The following is a 21,443-nucleotide window of genomic DNA, read 5'->3' as shown; positions in this document are numbered from 1 at the left end:
CTGGTATTCGGAGGCATAATGCTTCTAACAGGTACTGGGTAGGGTAGCCACTCTTCAGCCACTGGAAATCATATTCAGACACCTTTCAGACTTCTGAGAGTTTAGCAGGCTTTGGACGCACACTTTATTTATTTATTTTTAAAAAATATTCACATCCCGGGCATTTTAAAGACTCGTTTTCTGTGAGAATAGCATTCAAAGGCAGTGTACATGCAGGCATCAGAACAGCATGAAACAGCATGAATTAAAAAATGGTAGAACTTTAGTAAAAAAAAACCTAAAATCCAAAGCAGCAACGATATAAAACATCGCACACTGCACAGTCACCCAGAGGGAAATGGCTTTTCAAAACAAAAGGTTTTACCAGCTGCTGAAATGACAGTAAGCAGCGAAGCAGAGCTGAGTTCCCAAGGAAGGATGCTCTGCAAAGGGGAATGCCATCTTCCCTGATCACGTCCAACCTTTCCTTCTCCCTGGCCTTACTTGAGCAAAGGATGGGATGTGGAGCTGATCTTGCTAATCAGCAAGAGAATGGGAACAGCCACCCCCCAAAGTACGAAGGGTCCAGGCTATCTCAGGCTTTAATGATCAAAAACATCACTTTGAATTCTGAAATTCAGCCGCGATTTGAGTTTTGAAATATGCAGCCATTCCTTCTTAAGCCAAGTTCAGAATTGTGCACTTTCTGTAGCCTCTTCCAGTTATGAGGCTGACAACTGTATTCCGCACCAGCTGCAGCTTCCAAGCTGCTTTTAAATTCCAGGCGATATTTCATGCCTGTCTTCATAGCCATGCGGGATAGAAACTTAAATGTTTTAGTAATGAAAGCTGAGATTTCCCCGCCCTGCCCCCAGGAAGTTTCCTTCTTTGTCCAGTATTGCATCCTTTATATTTTTATGAACTCCTGTGGAAGTGCTACGCAGCTCTGGCTGTGGTGCTGGATCTTTTTTTGCTATACTCAGGGCAATTGGAACTCAGCTCCTAACTTTGCTCAGCTCTCCTGTCTGCTGTGCCCAGTAATATGCAATGTCCATGTTCTACCGCTAAAGTTTGGCCTCTCCACAAATGTTATCATTCTCTGCAGTAGTATTTCTGAGATGTATTTAAAAACACAATTCCTCTACCAACCAGGAAGATACGGAAGAATTGGGCCTCACTGTGTAAATTTGCCTTCTACAGATATTCCAAGGGAGTAGTTTTACTTTCCTATTCCTTATGTGTTTTTGTTTTGTTTTGTTATAATTGCAAAAATCTACATTAAAGCTCCAGCGCCTCCGCCTCCTTTTTTAAATAACAAAAAACAAGTTTCAGATAGGGTGAACATGGACTGGAGAGGCAACAGCTGGCAAACATGCATTTTTCACCTTGTAAAGGAAAGGCAGCTTTAGGAATGTGCCTGGGATTGGAGGAGCTGCTGTCATGTCAGGGAAGGACATCATAACTTGTAGGATAGATTACTGCAATGTGTTATACGTGGGGCTGCTGCTGAAAATGCTTTGCGTGGCAAGTTCCCGCCCCCCACCAGGATAAATAAAGGCACGAGACACCATAATTAAGGTTAATTGGGCGAATTAGGCCACAACTTTATTGAATTCAGGAATGAGAGGCATTGGCTTAGGTCCTATCGACTATCCGGCTCCAGCCCATTTGCTGGAGACACGGGGAAGGGTTAACACTTTATCGAGGGAGTCTCCTGCCAAGGCACATCGACTAGGAGCTCCCCTGGGTCACCGCTCTGGGGCGTGCCTTTGGCCCACACCTCCATAGGCTTCGGACAGGGCCACGCCCCCCAGAGTCCTTTAACGGACCACCCTTCGCTCACTGGGGGGAGGTGATGGCGTTCCTCCCCCCACACACATCCTCTTAACCCCTTCTTACCAATGCCTACCGCCACACGAGCAAGTTCCCTGCCCTCAGGAGCTTGCTGTGCCTGCTGCTGCATGCCCCCTTCAGAGGAATTTATTCAGCTTTGTGGAGCTTTTTCTGGTGACCCATTGCCTGCCCTCGACTGCTGACTGCCTGTTCTGCAAGGAGCTCTAGGAAGAGCGTTTGGCTCCTCTTCGTTATTTCCACGGCCATTCGGAGGACGCAGCACACCCATCCAATCAGGTTTTGCTGTTGGGGCTTCAGGTTTTAGCTAGGGGATTGTGCAGGGGAGCGCGGTGCAATTAGGCTGAACGGCAGCTGCGGGAGGAGAGCGGGCTGCATTTTGTGCCGGTTGTGTTTCATTTTACTGCCAGGGTGAGGGGCAGAATTTCTTGTTAAATAATCATTTCAGCAGCATTATTGAGGGGGTGAGTTCTACAGGCTGTTTTATTTTCGCACGGAAGTTTAGACTTGGAAAGCGTCGGAAGCAGCTGCGCCGTTGCCGGGCAACCAGCGGGCCCCGGCCGCCATTTCATCCGCCCACATGGCCTTCTGGGCGGCCGCCATTTTACTATAGGCATGCCACGTGGGAAGTAATTTTACAAACCCTCCCTTTTGAGTCTAACCGGTGAGAAAACCAGGGGAATAATTAACGTTCATAAGGGGTATGTGGGGAATGCCTGCAGGTTTTGCTCTTGAGGCTGCGGAATTGCTTTAGAAACTCCGGGTGGTGCAGAATTTGGTGGTTAGGTTGCTCACTGAGTAAGACAGTTTGAGCATAGTACAGTGGTATCTCGGGTTAAGAACTTAATTCGTTCTGGAGGTCTTAAAGGATTTTGCAAAGTTTTTTTGCAGATAAAGTTGCTCAGATTCGAGAAGAGGTAGACTCCACCGTGGGAGCAGGGCCGGGGCGGGAGAGTGCTAGAGTCCTGTCTAGTCAAGTTGTGTGGGATCAATTCCAATCTGTTACCCCCGAGGATGTGGACAGGCTGCTTGGACGAGTGAAACCAACCACTTGTCTCCTTGATCCTTGCCCATCCTGTCTTATAAAAGCTAGCTGGGAAGGACTGGGCGATGGGCTTCATGGGGTGGTGAATGCTTCCCTCCGTGAGGGAGCCTTCCCAACTTTAGATGCGGCCACGATGGCCAACTATCGCCCAGTCTCAAATCTTCCATTCTTGGGGAAGGTGATTGAGCGAGTGGTTGCTGAACAACTCCAGGCACGCCTGGAAGAAGTGGACCATTTGGATCCCTTCCAGTCAGGATTCAAGCCTCATTATGGGACTGAAACTGCCTTGGTCGCACTGGTTGATGATCTCCGGCGGGCTAGGGACAAAGGTGAGAGCTTTTTCCTAGTTCTGCTGGATCTCTCAGCGGCGTTTGATACCATCGACCATAACATCCTTCTGGACTGTCTTGAAGGGCTGGGAGCTGGGGGCACTGTCATACAGTGGTTCTGCTCCTTTCTCCTGGGCCGTGTTCAGAAAGTGATGGTGGGGGATGAGTGTTCAGACCCCTGGGCTCTCACTTGTGGAGTGCCTCAGGGTTCTGTCCTCTCCCCCATGCTTTTCAACATCTATATGCAGCCGCTGGGAGAGATCATCAGGCGGTTTGGGCTGGGTGTTCATCAGTATGCGGATGATACCCAGCTCTACCTCTCTTTCAAATCAGAACCAGTGAAGGCGGTGAAGGTCCTGTGTGAGTGCCTGGAGGCGGTTGGAGGTTGGATGGCGGCTAACAGATTAAGGTTGAATCCTGACAAGACAGAAGTACTGTTCTTGGGGGACAGGAGGCGGGCAGGTGTGGAGGATTCCCTGGTCCTGAATGGGGTAACTGTGCCCCTGAAAGACCAGGTGCGCAGCCTGGGAGTCATTTTGGACTCGCAGCTGTCCATGGAGGCACAGGTCAAATCTGTGTCCAGGGCAGCTGTTTCCCAGCTCCATCTGGTACGCAGGCTGAGACCCTATCTGCCTGCAGATTGCCTCGCCAGAGTGGTTCATGCTCTGGTTATCTCCCGCTTGGACTACTGCAATGCGCTCTAAGTGGGGCTACCTTTGAAGGTGACCCGGAAACTACAACTAATCCAGAACACGGCAGCTAGACTGGTGACTGGGGGCGGCCGCCAAGACCACATAACACCGGTCTTAAAAGACCTACATTGGCTCCCAGTACGTTTCTGAGCACAATTCAAAGTGTTGTTGCTGACCTTTGAAGCCCTAAATGGCCTCGGTCCTGTATACCTGAAGGAGCGTCTCCACCCCCATCGTTCTACCCGGACACTGAGGTCCAGCTCCGAGGGCCTTCTGGCGGTTCCCTCACTGCGAGAAGCCAAGTTACAGGGAACCAGGCAGAGGGCCTTCTCGGTAGTGGCACCCTCCCTGTGGAACGCCCTCCCACCAGATGTCAAGGAGAACAACAACTACCAGACTTTTAGAAGACATCTGAAGGGAAGCTTTTAATGTTTGATGTATTAGAGTATTTTAATTTTTTTTTTTTTTTTTTTGGAAGCCGCCCAGAGTGGCTAGGGAAGCCCAGCCAGATGGGCGGGGTACAAATAATAAATAATAATAATTATTATTATTATTATTATTATTATTATTATTATTATTATTATATTAACCTGAAACTGTTCTTAACCTGAAGCACCACTTTAGCTAATGGGGCCTCCTGCTGCTGCTGTGCCGCTGGAGCATGATTTCTGTTCTCATCCTGAAGCAAAGTTCTTAACCTGAGGTAATATTTCTGGGTTAGCGGAGTCTGTAACCTGAAGCGTCTGTAACCTGAAGCGTATGTAACCCGAGGTACCACTGTATACCGATCCTGGCCTGACTACACTGGCTGCCTCTTAGATTCCAGGCCCAATTCAAAGTGCTGGTTTTGACCTATAAAGCCTTAAATGTCCCAGGACCGCAATAACTTATAGACCGCCTCTCTCCATTTAAACTGAACCGGGCCCTGTGATCATCATCTGAGGCCCTTCTTCATGTGCCTCCTCCACAAGAGGTCCAGAGGATGGTAACATGAGACCAGGCCTTTTTGCAGTGACTCCCCATTTGTGGAATGCTGTCTCGCAAATATGCTCACCTGGTACCTTCATTACATAACTTTAGGGGTCTGACAAAAAACAACTCTCTTCAACCAGGCATTTGGCTAATTAACATTCTTGGCGTTTGGGTCTGGGGTATTGTATTGTTATTGTTATTGTTATTGTTATTGTTATTGTTATTTTTTTGCATTTTCATGTTGTATTTTTATGTTGTGAACCACCCTGTGATCTTCAAGTGAATGGTGGGATATAAATTTAATTTAATAATAATAATAATAATAATAGCACAATGTGTGCATTTGTATAAAATGCTGTATTACGGATTGCAGATGAGAATGCTGCTTGGAGACTATATTGGCAGTGCTCAGAAACCAACTTAAAAAAAGAGTGGAAGGTGGTTTTAACCAAGGCTTATCAGGATCTTCCCAAGTCGGTGCTGCAAGTAATTAGCCTCTGGGGAAGGGGAAGCTGTTCCTCCCAGCTGGCATTTGAGCCAGAAACTGTTTAATGGCCCTTGAAAGCAAACTGATAAATCCCACCACAACACCATGGGAACAGAGCAACTTCGGCTTTTTCCTATGTGGACAGGGGTCAGCAACTGGAAGCTCCTGAGCCCAAACAGGCCATTAAGGACAGCTGTCACCCCAGAGACAGAGGGGGAGACTGGTGGTGGTAGACCAGTCTGGGGACTCTGCATTCATCCATTATCCCCTCCATTGTTTCTCAAAGTGACCCTCCAGGAAAACTCATTGCAGACCAGGATATAAGTTTATGTCTATATCTCTGTGCTTCCATCTGCCTCCCCGCTGGTTTGGCCTGCAACTCTCACCAGCCCCAGGTGAAGTTCCTGGTTCAAATCTCACCTCTGGCCATTAATTCGTAGATAGCTTTAGGCAAGCCACTGTTTTGCCAGCTTCAGTGCTCCTCCTGAACCCACCTGCAACATGGGGATAATAATACTGGCTCACTTTGCAGGGTTGTTGTTACAATTGCGGCAAAATAATGCATGTGAAGTGCTTTGAACACTTGAAAGCACTACAGAAATCCTGCCTGTTGTTGTTATTACTCTCCAGGGCCTCTATCACTTTTTGTGTGCTTTTGTCATCCTGCTTCCTTCGTTTCTTAGATCCTAGTGCCCCTATGGGAGTATTTTGTAGAATCATGGAAGAGTTGGAAGGGATCCTAAGGGCCATCTAGTCCAGCCCCCTGCAAGGCAGGAATCTCATCTAAAGCATCCATGACAGGTGGCCATCCAACCTCTGTTCAAAAACCTCCAAGGAAGGAGGGAGTCTGTTCCACTGCTGAACAACTCTTACTGTCAGAAAGTTTCCCCCTGAATGTTTAGTAGGCATCTCCTTTCTTGCAACTTGAAGCCCACTGGTTGAAGTCCTACCCTCCAGAGCAGGAGAAAAGAAGCATGTTCCCTCCTCCAAATATCCTTAAGATATTTGAAGATTGCTATCATATCTCCTCTCAGACTCCTCTTTTCCAGGCTAAACATACCCAGCTCCTTCAAGTGCTCCTCATAAGGCTTATTTTCCAGACCCTTGATCATCAGGATTGTCCTACTCTGCACAGCTTGTCAACATCTTTCTTAAATTGTGGTGCCCAGAATTGAACACAGCATTCCAAGTGTGGTCTCACTAAGGCAGAACAGAGTGGTACTATTATTTCCCTTGATCTGGACACTATACTTAGCCTAGAATAGCATTAGCTTTTTTTGCTGCTGCATCACACGGTTGGCTCATGTTAAGCTTGTGGTCCACCAAGACCCCTAAATCCTTTTCACATGTACTGCTAGTAAGCCAGGTGTCTCCCATCCTATATTTGTGCATCTGGTTCTTCCTGCCTAAGTGCAGAACCTTAAGTTTATTTGGGGCCTTTCACTTAACATCCCTTTAAAAAGATGAGAAAGGGCTTTGGGTGCTGCTAGGTTATTGCCAAAGTTCATTCTTCCATGGCAGTTTCAAAGCTGGATTATAAAACTTGAAATCCAACTGATTGACTTATATGATTCCCCACCCCCAGGATTTAAGCAGTGATTGGTGCCTTCCCCCTGAGGATGTGGGATGTTGCAGAGACCGGTGGTTTGCTGGTGTGAAAAGTGCCATACCTCATTGCAGAATGGTAAAGAGGACTGGGACTGAAAGTCCCCCTGTGGTTTCGGTCATCAGTACTTTGCAGACCAGGAGTGGCATGGTCCTGCAGGAGCCCCTAAACTGCCATGAGTTCGTGTTTGCAAGGCCAGAGCTAGTTTTTCCTTGTAGCATTTTCCATTAAGAAGTGTGAACGCTGCTGTTGCACGGGGAGAGGCAATTTTCACTGTAAATAGCATGTTTAAACTGACAGCAAAATGTTATTGCAAATGCAGCCTTGGATCCCTTTATAATCAGGAGCAATGACTCTGGGGCAATTGAAATATTAAACTATGAACATAAACACTTTGTGCCTAAGACAGATTTGGGAATAGTTTTATATTTATCTTTGTAATTAAACAGCAGTTTTATTTATGAGTCGACCGGGAAGCTAAAATGGTCTTGGCACGAGGCCAGTGGGGCGGCAGTCCTTTCCTGAGAGGGAGATCCAGTGAGTACGGTGGGGGTTTTCTTCTGAGTAAACATAGAGCAGATGTGCTCTGGAAAGTACAGAAGGGGTAGGACAGGAAGAGAGCGTTTATGGTAGGATGAGAAGGATGGTTTCTATGGGAGGAAGGTAGTGAGAGAAGGACCACGGTTCAGTGGTAGCACATCGCCTTTGCATGTAGTCAGCCCCAGGCACAATCTCTGCCATTTCCTGGGAGAGACCCTGAAGAGCACTTGCCAGTGTAGACAAAGCACAGCTGGATGGACCAATTGCCTGCTTCAGGTAGCTCGGTAGAGCATGACCCCTTAATTTCAGGGTCATGGGTTCGAGTCCATGTTGATGCCTGCATTTGCAGGGGTTGGACTAGATGACCCTTGTGGCCCCTTCCAACTCTTCAGTTCTGTGATTCTAAGACAGCTTCCTGTCTTTCTATGTTTTGACATGGCATGGTACATAAAAAGGTACCTTAGATACTGAACCAGAGCACGGGTCTATCTAGCTCAGTATTGTCCATACTGAATGGCAGCTGACTCTCCAGGGTTTCAGACTGGAGTCTGTCCAAGCCCTACCTGGAGATGCCAGAAATTGAACCCAGGACCTTCTGCATTCAAAGCAGGCACTCTTCCACTGAGCTGTGGCCCTTGGTAGGTGATGTGCTAATCAGCCAAAAGGTGATGCCGCTTGCCAATGCCAGAAGAAAATAGGAAGGTTACTAGGTAGGATTCATAGTTTAACCACACAGTGTGCAAAGAAATACTTTTATGAGACAGGGTGAGCTCCCGTTGCTTGGTCCCAGCTCCTGCCAACCCAGCAGTTCAAAAGCATGCCAAAAGTGCAAGTAGATAAATAGGTACTGCTCCGGCAGGGAGGTAAACGGTGTTTCCGTGCGCTGCTCTGGTTTGCCAGAAGCAGCTTAGTCATGCTGGCCACATGACCCGGAAAAACTGTCTGCGGACAAATGCCGGCTCCCTCGGCCTGTAAAGCGAGATGAGCGCCGCAACCCCAGAGTCGTCTGTGACTGGACTTAACTGTCGGGTCCTTTACCTTTACCTTTTTAAGCAGCCTCACACAACCATAGCCCGGAACATAGACCAAGCAGGAGCTCCCCCAAATGGCAGACCCTCCAAGTGTCCCTTTTTTCTAGGGACAGTCCCGCATTTACAGAAGCCATCCCAGTTTCTGATTTGATCCCAGAATGTCCCGTTTTTCCTTAGGATGTCCCTATTTTCATCGGAGAAATGTTGGAGGGTGTGTGATCCCCGAGCCAAGGAGATAAGTAACTATACAACCTTTAGAAGACATCTGAAGGCAGCCCTGTATAGGGAAGCATTTTAATGTTTAATGCTTTGTTATGTTTTTATATAAGGGACGCAGGTGGCGCTGTGGGTTAAAGCCTCAGCGCCTAGGACTTGCCGATCGAAAGGTCGGCGGTTCGAATCCCTGCGGCGGGGTGCGCTCCCACTGCTCGGTCCCAGCGCCTGCCAACCTAGCAGTTCGAAAGCACCTCCGGGTGCAAGTAGATAAATAGGGACCGCTTACCAGCGGGAAGGTAAACGGCGTTTCCGTGTGCGGCTCTGGCTCGCCAGAGCAGCGATGTCACGCTGGCCACGTGACCCGGAAGTGTCTCCGGACAGCGCTGGCCCCTGGCCTCTTAAGTGAGATGGGCGCACAACCCCAGAGTCTGTCAAGACTGGCCCGTACGGGCAGGGGTACCTTTACCTTTACCTTTTATGTTTTTATATATGTTATATATGTTGGAAGCGTCCCAGAGTGGCTGGGGTCAGATGGTTGGGATATTATTATAGGACACCTCTATTTTCACCAGAGAAGTGTTGGAGGTGGTCATGTCTGAGATGCATCTGTATCTGAGTGGGCCCAATATTATGGCCGCCACAAACTGATGCCTTGGCTACAGGATAGTAGTACTGCCTTCTTCCACTAGATGTGCTCCTCCTCTAACACTTGCTAGGTAGCTGAGAAAGCCTTTGTACAGGGGTGTGCGTAGATTAAAAAGGCCCTTCCTGTACTGTCATCCACAGTGTGTTCTAAAAACCACTTCTCTGGCTTCTTTAAACAAAGGCTTGGTAGCCTACAAAATACAAAAAACAGGGAGCAAAACTGCAGCTTCGTTTCTGGTCCTCTCACCTTGAAAAAAGGGTATTGTGTAGTGTTGGGAACAGCTGTCAACTTTCAGATTTGAAAATAAGGGATCAGCAGCCTCGAAAATAAGGGATCAGCAGCCTCCCCTGTCCCGGGGACAGTCTACGGGATATCTAACAATCCAGGATAGCAGCGGGAAACGGCGCTGGAATAAGGGAATTTCCTGCCAAAAAAGGGAAGGTTGACAGCTATGGTTGGGAAAGGTTCAGAAACAGCAACCTAAATGATCAAGGGGGTGGAGCAACTCCCCTGTGAAGAAAAGTTGCAGCATTTGGGACTTCTTAGAGAAAAGGGAAGTAAGAGGGCACCATGCTAGAAGTTTATAAAACTATGCATGGTATGAAGACAGTGGATAGCTTTGCTCCCTTCTCTCACAACACAAGAACTCATGGAAATAAAAATAATGCTAGAAGATTCAGGACAGATAAAAGAAAGTGCTTCACCCAGCGCATAGTTAAACTATGGAACTCGCTCCCAGAAAAGGCAGTGATGGCTACCAACCTAGATGGCTTTAAAAGAGAATCCATGGAGAAGAGGGCTACTGATGGCTGAATACCAGTTGCTGGAAGCCACAGGAGGGGAAGAAGAGTTTGGATTTGATATCCTGCTTTATCACTACCCAAAGGAGTCGCAAAGCGGCTAACAATCTCCTTTGCCCTTCCTCCCCCACAACAAACACTCTGTGAGGTGAGTGGGGCTGAGAGACTTCAGAGAAGTGTGACTAGCCCAAGGTCACCCAGCAGCTGCATATGGAGGAGTGGAGACTCGAACCCGGTTCACCAGATTACGAGTCCAGCGCTCTTAACCACTACACCACACTGGCTCTTGTGCTTGAATGTTGCTTGCTGGTTTCCCATAGGCATCTGGTTGGCCACTATGAAAACAGGATGCTGGACTAAATGGGCCACTGGCCTGATCCAGAAGACTCTTCTTGTATTTGATCAGCCAGTGTATCTGCAAATATGTCTTCAAGTAGGCTAGAACTGAGATCTTCAGGAAAAGAAAACCCATGTTGGGTGGTTTATTAAATACTCCCGGCCATGCAGGGGAGGCCCAGCTATGACGAGCATTGCCTTCTTGTGCCTCCTGCTGCTGTTCTTCCTGCAAAGGATGTCACTGAGCACCAAGATAAACAAAAACTCCCACAGAATGCTGCACTCTTACATTCTTTTTATTACGCAATCTAGGATGACTACCACTTCCTGTTTCATGGCTGGCAGCAGCACCTGGCATCCTTGGGCAGCTGCCAGAGCACCAGCAGACTGGCAGGGGCCGCCACTAATGCCTGCTCCGGCCCCCACGTCTTCATCCTGGCACTTCCAAGAAGCACCAGGCAAATGGGTCTGCCTGCTGATTTCATTTCCCACAATGCCCCAGCGGAATCTTCAGTCCAGAGGCATTATGGTCAATTCACATGGTGGCTCAGCCCAGCAACCTGGCGCTGCTTGGCTGGTGCCCACTGTCACCAGGTAAGGCGGGGGGAGGAATTAGTATACAATAAACTCAATATGCAGAGTGAGCAAAGTCACTCTGTGAGCAAAGTCTTGTTTGTATTCACACGCTCTACTGGTACTCTGTTGACAAGTACTCATGTATATTTAGCCTAATTTATACATCTCTCTTGCATCAGAAAGTTCATCATTGTAAGGCACAGTTATACAGGGATGTATGCATTGATCAGACATGGCATTCTCCACATGGTGTGTGTGCGCAGGCTCAGACCAATGGGCCAGAGACTTGCTCCCATGACTCCTTCTAGAATCTGTACACTGCAGGGAGAGTATAACTGTGAACTGTGAAGAGGCTAGAACAACCCCACTTCACCCATAAGCATGCTTAGAAGCAGTAGGGAAATCCATACTTGATTATCACTCTCAATGGGAATCAAGCAGCTGTCCAGGGGGCTCCTTCAAAACGTGTGATGTTTTGACTGTAAGCACACGGAGAGGCAGATATCTGTGACTACCAGTCATGTAGCGAGCCAAGCATTGCCGTGCGTGGGAATTCAAGAAAGTGGAGAAGTAGGGAAAGATTGCAATGCTCAGCTTTTGTGGCAGCTGAAGTCTACAGATTGTTGATTCTCTGTGTGTTCAGAGCTGCTGCACCAGGGAGTTTTTAAGCAGACTCCACGCAGTAAGCTTGTATGCCATCCCTTCTTGGTCTTGATCTGACCCCGTAGTGAGTATGGCATGGTGGTCTTGAGTCTGCCTCTAAGCTAGGAAGGATCAGCGGTATAGAGAGGGATGTGTGTGCAGACTAGTACATGATTTGAGGATATTCTTGGGCCAAAGAGATGACCCTTTCTCAGACATGCACAACTAGCTAAAGATAAGCTTCCACACTGATGCAAGGAGGTGACCCCTATGTCTAAAGACCAAGATTTTGGCCTTGGATTGGTTGGAGTGTTGTCATAGGTAGGTAGGTAGGTAGGTAGGTAAGTAGGTAAGTAGGTAAGTAGGTAAGTAGGTAAGTAGGTAGGTTGACAGATAGTCAGGGATGAGGGGTTTGCTGAGTTGGATCAGGACCAAAGTGTGAGTGGGGGGAAGGGGGCCTTAACACTTTGCCCCCGCTGGTCCTGTTAATGGCAACAGGAGGAATGGCAAAGTGTAAAATTTCCTGCAGTGATGACCATAAACTTGGGTGACTTTAAAGAGGATTTGACAGCCTGTTGTACCTCCAACTCCCATCCATCCCAGACAACATGGTCAATGTCCAGGGATAATGCAATCAGCATCTGGAGGGTCATGGATTTCTCACCGCTGGTGTATAGAGACAGTTGATGATCTGAAAGTTGCCAATGTTTATCTGTTTCTTTTAACGATGTTCAGTTCAGTTCAGTTCAAGGTTTCCCAACAGTCAGGGGAAAAACCTAACCTCCAACTGATACTCAAAGCCACACGACAACAGGAACATAACAGGCTTATACCAAGGAAGATTATTTGTCTATCTAGTCTAGTATTGTCTACTCTGACTGGCAGTAGTTCTCAATGGTCTTGGGCAAATCCTGTATTGTAACTGGAGATGCCAAGGATCGTACCTGGAACCTTCTGCATGAAACACATGTGTTCTACCACTCTGTTATGTTCCCTGATAAACTTAGTGTACATGCAACACGAGCGTACCTGAAACATGTTGGAACTGGCTCTAAGTCATGTGGGCATGTAATAACAATATACTTCCAAAATTATCAGAAAGGCTTTTTTCCATGAAAGAGATCCATGCTTGGATTTAGCAGACTCCTATGTGTTGTTTGGGAGATTCTGTGGTGGGAAAGACAAGGCTTGTTCTCCCAGGAGGTTATGTAATATATTTAACGACAAAGCTCAATTGTTCTTAATGTAGGTTTGAATGGATGTTCAGTTTTGTATAGGTTGCATTTGTTTGCGTTTTGGGTTAAAGTGTTGTAAGCTGCCCTATGAACAGTTTTCTGCTGCAAGGCAATCTATGAATGTTTGAAGTGAATAAATGAAATCCATACTCTGTCTTTTGTAGCTTTTTAGAGCATCTAAAGCAGTGTCAGGGAAGCTGCAACTCTCAGGATATTTTTGGACTCCAGTTTTCATCTGCTCACAGCCTTTCACAGCCAGTGGTGAGGGAAGATGGAGTTGAAGTCCAACAGCATCTGGAGGGTCACAGGTTCCCCACCTCTGATTTCCGTGCTTTTATTTGCTTTCCCCAACTAAACCTATGTTTTTGCTAAGGTCTGGCTTGCTCTGGGTTATTCACAAAGCGCATTTGCTTATATAAGTCTCTGAACACTTTAAGTTACTGTGTGTAATACTCTTCAGGATAAGAAATGGGGTGAAACTGAGTAAGAAAGTATGTCACCACATACGTACTGTATATTCTTTGCTTGCATATATGCTTTGTTCCAGGTACTTCTGTCTGGTGTCCAGTCATTATCTTGCTACCTGGATCTCTATAAGGCAATGGCAGTGAAAGCCTGACTTGTAAAGGTGTGTATGAAAGCAGATTAACCATCTCTAGCATTCCTGCGTGTGTGTTTTTTAAAATATGCTAGCTCTTATCAAGATAACCATCTTGGGTTGTCTGGACAAGTTACTTGGTTTGTGACACCTGCGTCACCTCTCTTACACACTGTGCAACAAAGCCCCAGCCATTTGCCTGTTATCTTCAGAAACCAAACTGTGCTGAAGTGTAATAAAGGATGTTGCTGCAAACTGTCAAAAGCAGCGGGCACAACTATAGGTGTGTGGCCAGCCACCACCCCCTCCTTTGGGGCTGCCATTCTCCTTCCTGGTTGTTAACCCAGATCCTTTTCAGATACAGAGGCAGGTGGTTTTGTGGTCCACAGCTGTGTCTCTTCCTACCTCTTTATTTTCACCCAGCTGCAGCTTTCCCTTGTCACTCGCTGATGTATCGCCCCGATAGCTTGAGGAATTACATTGCCAGCACTCCTTTGTTTGCACAGAGCCAGATGTGGAGCAGTGCTAGGCGTCTGTCTCTGTGCCCTGTCCTGTGATGCTTCCCCCACTTTGATGGAAAAGGCACATCCTTGCAGTCTGCAGGAAAGGCGTTAGGAGGAGGCAGCGCCCCATTGGCCAGCAGGACCTGTGGAGTCAGACCATTGCCATGCCAACCGACACTGCCTGTGGTTTCCCGGGAGCCTGTTGTAGAGCGCTGGGTGTGGCAGAGGAAGATGCCAGGCAGAGCAGGGAACCAAAGAGGCATCTGCTGCCCAACGTTGCCTGGAAGGGGACACTCCCCCAAGGCAGGGCATTGCCAGCTGCCCCCCTTCATGGAACTATGCAACTGGCTGGGAGAGCCACTTAGCACTGCCTCTTTTGTGGTTCTTGCTTCGCTGTCCACTCCTCGCTGCTTCTTCCTGCAACTTTGCTGCAGGGAGGAGGAGGAGGAGGAGGAGGGTCCGAGGAGGGAGCGTCGCTTGCGTGTGTCATTGGAGAAGCTCGCAGTTAAGACAGCAGCAAGCCACTCCGTGCTCAGCTTTGTCCTGCGCTACAATTGTTCCAAGTTTTCAGAAGCCCTCGAAAGTGCTGGGACTTTCTGAATCTGGATGGGGAGTGCAGCTCTGGGCGTGTCCCCTGACTGGCAGCCGCTGCTCTCACGGTGACCCAGGCATTGCCTGTGCCACCACCAATCCCAGCGGAATTATCTGAGCACAAACCTCCTCCTCTTCCTCCCACCTAGCCCTGCTGTCTGTCTGAGATCAGGGGGTTGTTCTGGCTCGGATGTCTGGGCACGGTCAGAGGCAGGAACAGAAGGGCCCCCTACTCCTTGAGCACTTCTAGTTCTCACCCTGCCCAGGGAGTTGTTTTTCTGACCGGGGGCCACCCTGCCACTGTGTATTGGCACCATGACTCACTGCCAGCGACGGTGCAAGAGGCAGCTGGGGCGGGCGATCCGTTTCTTCTACCAGCTGGTCACAGGGACCCTGTCTCAAGGTAGGCTGTTTCCGGGCTTCTGGAGGAGGGGTGGGCTCTGGAGTTGGCATGGCAAGGAACTGTGGCAGATGGCTAGAGATCATGAGCATTTTGTTGGGTGGTCTTTAAAGCCATGGGCTCTGCAGTGAAGCACAAGGGGGAGCAATCTTTCTCCCCCCCCCCCCCCTTAGTTGTAGGTCATCCTGCCTCTTTGGAGTAGGGGAAGAAGAAAACAAAATTTATGTGGCTAGTCCAGAATGAAAATCGCCTGGGGATCCTGGGCACCAAAATGACATGCCTGAGAGATGATGGAGTCACGCTGAGTTTCAGTTGTGCCTCCACGAATACACTTCTGTTCTGGTTCAGGGCCAGGACCCCCAATTAGGTCCTTGGAATTGGTGGCTGGGTTTTTCTGCAGCCTTGCTGGGAGCACCAGGGCTGGCTGGGAAGAAATCGTTCCTGCATCACACCCTTTTCAGACTCTCTTGCTTTAAACATGAGGCATATCTAATGTGTTGGCTCCCATGGCCCATTTCCACCCCACCCTGTAAAAGGCCTCTTTGCAGAGAGATGGAAGCTCTGCTCTGCAAGCAGAATTATACGTACCCAGCAGAAGCACCGAGAGTTGGACTGGAGCCCATTACTTCGTATTGGAGCTGATGCTGTTTGATCTGTGCACCCAAACTTCATGCTTATTCCTATTACCTGACCCAGAAAAGCAAGCCTCAGGTGGTTGAGCCCGAGCAGATTCCAGCCTATATGCAGAGATTCTGGGCTTTTTTCAGCTTTTTCCTGTCCCAATGTGCAACAGCCTTTCTCCATTCCTTCAGTGTCCTGTGTGCTTCCCAGGCGTAGGTTTGGGGCAAAGAGTGAGTCATGATTTAAGTGCACATTCTAATGCAAGGATGAGGAGCCTGTGGCCATCCAAATCTTGTTAGATTCCAACTCCCATCAACAAGGCAAATAGTCAGGGATGATGGGAATTCTACTTCAACATCATTTGGAGTACCAGAAGTTCCCCACACAACTTCTAATGTGTGTTGTCCTCCTTTTCTAGTTAAATCTCAAATGGTTCTCCTCTGATGTTGTCCTTTCCTGATCTAGAAACTCATTGAGTTGAGGAAGAATCACACCCCCAACATACCGTATTCCCTCTGCTTGTTGGTCTCTAGAATTCAGTGAATATTCAAAGGATTTCTGTCGCTGGGTCAAGTTGCCCAGTGGAGGTGGTCAGACTCATTTTCAGCTCTCCCCTACTAGACCTGGGCTCAGTATTTCAAGATGGTACTTCCTCCTGCATTCACTGTCCATCCCAGCCTATTTCTGGACCCAATGAGTGGCATATTGCTCTGAAGCATGAACCTGTCTCTGTCATTTCCAGAGTCACACACAACTGTTTGGTAGGATGCTGGCAATGAGCGCTGAAAAGTTGAGGAACATCAATGGCTGCATTTTGTACCAACTTCACTCTCTAGTGATGTTAATTCTGTATTTAGCAGGTGCCAGTCTTGAGTTTTGTAAATTTCATTGTGATAGGTGTATCTTCTTGAGGAAGGCAGAGAAATAGCCTAACTTGTGGATGGGCTGAATATGGGTGGAACTTAACTGCCTGCGAGAGATGACGACGACAGCTCTGGTTTACCATGAGGACTTCTTGAAGTTAAGCCCATTTCTTGGAGAGTGAAGTTGAGATTCTAAATGATGCCAGTACCTTGGGCTGAAAGTGTGCTTGCTGTAATGTTGATCTCAATATCCTTAGGAAATAGTAATGATACCATTTATTGTTTAAGTACCTAACCCAGGGGTAGGGAACCTGCTGCCCTCCAGATGCTGCTGGACTACAACTCCCACCATCCCTGACCTCCAGCAACATCTGGCACCCCATCCGTGGTTTAATGTAACTGAATAGTAATGACTGAAAATGTATTTCAGCTCTGAACTCCTTGTTCTCCAAGCCCCATGCTCTGTCAGCCACACCACACACTACCTGATTTGCCCAGGTAGAATGAGGACACCATTGGTCCTCCTGCCCTCCTTTGCCAGTTTCCCATACTATTTGTCAGGAAAGTTCATTTCACAGCTGGGCATCAGAGCTTAGGTGCATATTCAGGTGTATATTCATAATGCATATTCAGAAGGATGCATTTTGTCCTCTGTGCCATTGGCTGTAGCACCCAGGTCCCTAAAACTGGCATGTTAGAGTCATCCTTGTGTTTGCCTGAGGATCAGTTTTCCTAGGTCATGCAATAGGCATTTATGGTTAGTAAGGAATGAATAACTTTAGTTCACTCTGGAGTCAAGGCACTCAGAATTTGTCAGTCTACCTTAGCTCAGCATCCATGGTTGAGGTTTAACAGAGGCAAACAGAAACAGAATCATCAGGTTTAGCCAGCAGCTTGTGTTCTTCTCAAGATTTAAAGCCAGTTTGGCTTTATGCTTTATGTTTGGCTTTATGTTTTACACAGGTGCACCCTTGCTTGGATGGCAAACACCAGAAAATATGAATTCTGGTATTCTGATTTAGTCTGTGCCAACTGTTCACATGTGAACTTTTTTGTTTGTTTAAAAGTAGCACTTTTAGGGTCTGGACTGTCTCCACCCAAGTCCCCTTTGTCCACCCCTTTCACTGCTGCTCACAGGCTTTTTGCTGCCTGATCAACTGATGTTTCAGGGTGGGGAGGGAGAGCATGTATTCAGCAAGATGATGTCATGCAGCCAATTTGATTTGGGACGCAGGTGGCGCTGTGGGTTAAAGCCTCAGCGCCTAGGACTTGCCGATTGAAAGGTCGGCGGTTCGAATCCCTGCGGCGGGGTGCGCTCCCGCTGCTCGGTCCCAGCGCCTGCCAACCTAGCAGTTCGAAAGCACCTCCGGGTGCAAGTAGATAAATAGGAACCGCTTACCAGCGGGAAGGTAAACGGCGTTTCCGTGTGCGGCTCTGGCTCTGGCTCTGGCTCTGGCTCTGGCTCTGGCCAGAGCAGCGATGTCACGCTGGCACGTGACCCGGAAGTGTCTCCGGACAGCGCTGGCCCCTGGCCTCTTAAGTGAGATGGGCGCACAACCCCAGAGTCTGTCAAGCCTGGCCCGTACGGGCAGGGGTACCTTTACCTTTACCTTTAAACACTGTCAAGCCAATTCATAGCGAGAGTAGTGTTTCCTGCATCACATTATATCCTCACTCTCAATATGCTCTGGGGATGACAGGGAGAGTGCTTATCAGGGTGGTAGGGCCATCACCCCTTTTAACACCCGCCCCAGTGGAAAAAGCATTTGCAAAAAGCCCTTCTTCCTGCCACACACACATTTTGTCTCACCCTAAGTGCAGTGTCGTTTGTTCCATTGTGTTGAAATCCTTGTGAGAATTGGGATATTTCCAATCAAACACTGCAGGTGCAAATGGGAAAGTTGGCTTCTTTGCTTCCTGTTAAAACAAATGGAATTCCCCCCCAGACGTCTTTCCCTGGCTCTGCCTCTTTAAATGACACCACCCGTTCATGGAACATGCTGCTCAGTGGGGCTTGCTCCCCTAAAGTTCCTACCTGATACAAAGACAATGTAGATTAAGAACATTTCCCCTGTAGCTGGCTGCAGACAGTTAATCAAATTGCCCCAAGAAAAGAGAGATTCAATTTGTGTGAAGGGTTGAAAAGAAGATTAACTTGGTTCAAAACAAAATATTTGGTGTGAGGGATCAACTGGTATCCTCGCAGCAGCTTCTCCAGGGACTGACTGAATCGCAACAACTAGGCACTTGATGTATCAGCCCGGATTTGCTGAAATCTTGGACCGCCAATATTTATGCAATATCCTGCATAAAGTATGGAGCTGGATGGAAGGTTTTTGCATCTATCATGCCCCCCCTCCCAGGCACGCATGTTTATTAGTTGAGGGGGTTTGCCAGTGGCCTGCAAGGAAAGGCACCTCTGATTCAAACTCCAAGCTCAGGTGGGCCTGATGTCATCTCTCTTTTTCTGCAAGAATAAAAACCTGAATTTTGGCCACGAGAATGTGACTTTTTGGACTCTGCCATAAGCAAGGGTATCATCTAATGTTAACTAGTGAGAAGATGCATTTTTTTGTTTTTATGTTAAAATTATATTACCTTTAATGCAATTTATTTTCTTAAATGTAATATAAGTTGTTACCATATTTCCCCTTAGGATTCAAGGGTCTGCACCCTTATTATTTGGTCTGCCAGTGCTTTGTTCCTGCTCCAGAGGAGCTTCAGTGGTACTAGGATACAAGCCTGCTTAGAGTTTGACTCTTTACCCATAAAACCCTTGTACTTAATCTTAGGGCCTTAGTACATCATTTTTATCATGCATTCATGTATTGATAGTGCTATCTAGGTGGTCATACATAGTCCCACTTTCAATACTGTTTGAAACGTTTGCAAACATTTTGGGGTGGTCACACTGCTTCATTCCCAATCAGTGCCTATCCTATAACTTCCTGCTAAAATCCCATAACTTATTATACCACCAACAGACTGGTTTATCTTGTTGCACTGTAGCCCCTCCAATAATGTGGTAGCATTGGGGAAGCATTGCAGAACAACTAATGAAGCAGAATAAACCCACTGCTAATGGACTATTACTGTGTCAAGTGCAAGTTGCATTAATGCATATGAAATAAAACAGTCTGGATGGGTCTCTAGGCGTGCAGAAGCAGATTGTGGCTAACGAATGAAAGGCACTCTGCACATGCCCTAAGGTGCTTTCTTCTGTATTATGCATTCACATGCCATTAGAGCTGGGCCCAGTCCAAATAAAGCACAGACTCTCCTGTTAAAAGTGCCCTGGAATGCTGTGAGCTCCTTGTGACACTGGGCGAAGAGAAATGATTCTGGATCAATTAACCAGATTGAGACAGTAACATCTGTAGCCAAAAATAGCCTTTTGTCAATATTTGGCTGTGCTTTATTAATAATCAGCTCCCACTCTGATTAGCAGCTTTGTAATAACATTCAGCTGTGACCTAAATTTAACTCTCCTAATGGATAAAGCAAAAGAAGAAGAAGAAGAAGGTATTAGCCATCATTAGATCAGCCTGACCAGGCCAGGTAATCTAGGTGAGTGAGCTCCCAGCTGCAGGAAAGGGCACCCATGTCATCAGTGATGAACCCTCATTTCCTGAGCATTGCCTTAGCTGAACAGACGGCACAGGCAGATTCAAATTCTGTAGGACCCACGTTCCGCTGCTGGCTGAGTTGCGTTTTAAGGAATCTGTTGCTGTTATATAACTATGAAATGGTCCATGTGATCCATTGCCCTATTTCAGATAGAAATCAAAGCTGGGGTGTGTGTAATTAACCCATAACTGACAGAGATGGGATTGTGTTGAAATATATATATAATATTTATGCTGTTCAGACAAAAAGGCTCCCAGGGCAGCTTACAACAACCAGTAGTAGGATTGTAAGCCTGAGGACAGGGACTCTCTAAGAAGACATGGCACAGAAGGAAAAAGGGTGGGGAGGGAGGAAGGAAACAGCAAGCTCAGGAACCAGTTCTTAAAGTTACAGTCTTTATAACACAGTTATATACCGTATTTTTGGCTCTATAAGACTCACTTTTTCCCTCCTAAAAAGTAAGGGAAAATGTGTGTGCGTCTTATGGAACGAATGCATGCTGCGCTGCTATCCAGAAGCCAGAACAGCAAGAGGGATTGCTGCTTTCACTGCGCAGTGATCACTCTTGCTGTTCTGGCTTCTGAGGTTCAGAATATTTTTTTTCTTGTTTTCCTCCTCCAAAAACTAAGTGTGTCTTGTGGTCTGGTGCGTCTTATAGAGCGAAAAATATGATAGTTCTATCTACAGATTCTAGAGAGCAGCCCCTCTCTGGAGGTGCTCCCTCCTCCTCAAGGTTATATCTAGGAACAGAGCGGGTGGAAATGTTTGTGTCAAGAGGGCAGGTTTGTTCTTGGCACACAGTTCTTCCCTCAGTCAGCTGATTCGAGGACAGTCAGAATCCTCCTAAAGAAAGGCCTTGATGGAGTTGCCTGCCTCCCTTGCTGTTCCCTGCGGTGGTTCTGGCTGTCTTGGCAAAGAGCAAGCTCTTCCTGGGAGCACCTTTCCCCTCTCTAGATCAGATCGGGGAATCTGCCGAGAAAGGACAGAGTGTTTTGTGATGGTCTTGTGCGGCGTGGTATCCAGAAAATGCTGCCTGCATTTTTGGCTTATTTCTGGGGAGAGAGCGATGAAGGATGCTCTGGTGTCCAGAGCCTTCAGCTCAAATTCTCCAAGTACCTCCAGTCTCCCTTGGGCTTGCAGAAGAAGGCAGCCATCCTGGGTTTTGTTTTGTTTTAAAAAAAATTGAATGCAAATGGCTCTTTGTGATCTGGCAACCCATCCTGCACAGTGCTCGATGGGGGCAGGCTGCAGCGTTTG

General features: G+C 47.5%; 1 protein-coding gene and 1 long non-coding RNA gene across 4 annotated transcripts in view; one reads left to right on the top strand and one right to left on the bottom strand.

Moving 5' to 3' along the window:
- Window positions 1-21,443, bottom strand: part of LOC307216861 — a 330,476-nt gene that overhangs the window by 257,644 nt on the left and 51,389 nt on the right. The window lies entirely within an intron of this gene.
- Window positions 1-21,443, top strand: part of KCNIP2 (potassium voltage-gated channel interacting protein 2) — a 105,611-nt gene that overhangs the window by 39,254 nt on the left and 44,914 nt on the right. Inside the window, exon 1 of one of the 3 annotated variants that reach the window (XM_079977507.1) lies at window positions 14,881-15,078. The exons of the other annotated variants lie outside the window; for them this stretch is intronic. Within the exon in view, the coding sequence (XP_079833633.1) occupies window positions 14,991-15,078 (88 nt within the window). The 5' untranslated portion in view covers window positions 14,881-14,990. Of the gene's footprint in view, window positions 1-14,880; window positions 15,079-21,443 lie in introns of those variants that run through there. 3 annotated transcript variants of the gene reach the window in all.

This window comes from Podarcis cretensis (assembly GCF_951804945.1).
Source record: "Podarcis cretensis genome assembly, chromosome: 5".
NCBI lineage: Eukaryota > Metazoa > Chordata > Lepidosauria > Squamata > Lacertidae > Podarcis > Podarcis cretensis.
Note: the sequence above shows the minus strand (reverse complement) of the source record. Positions and strands in the feature narration are given on the sequence as shown.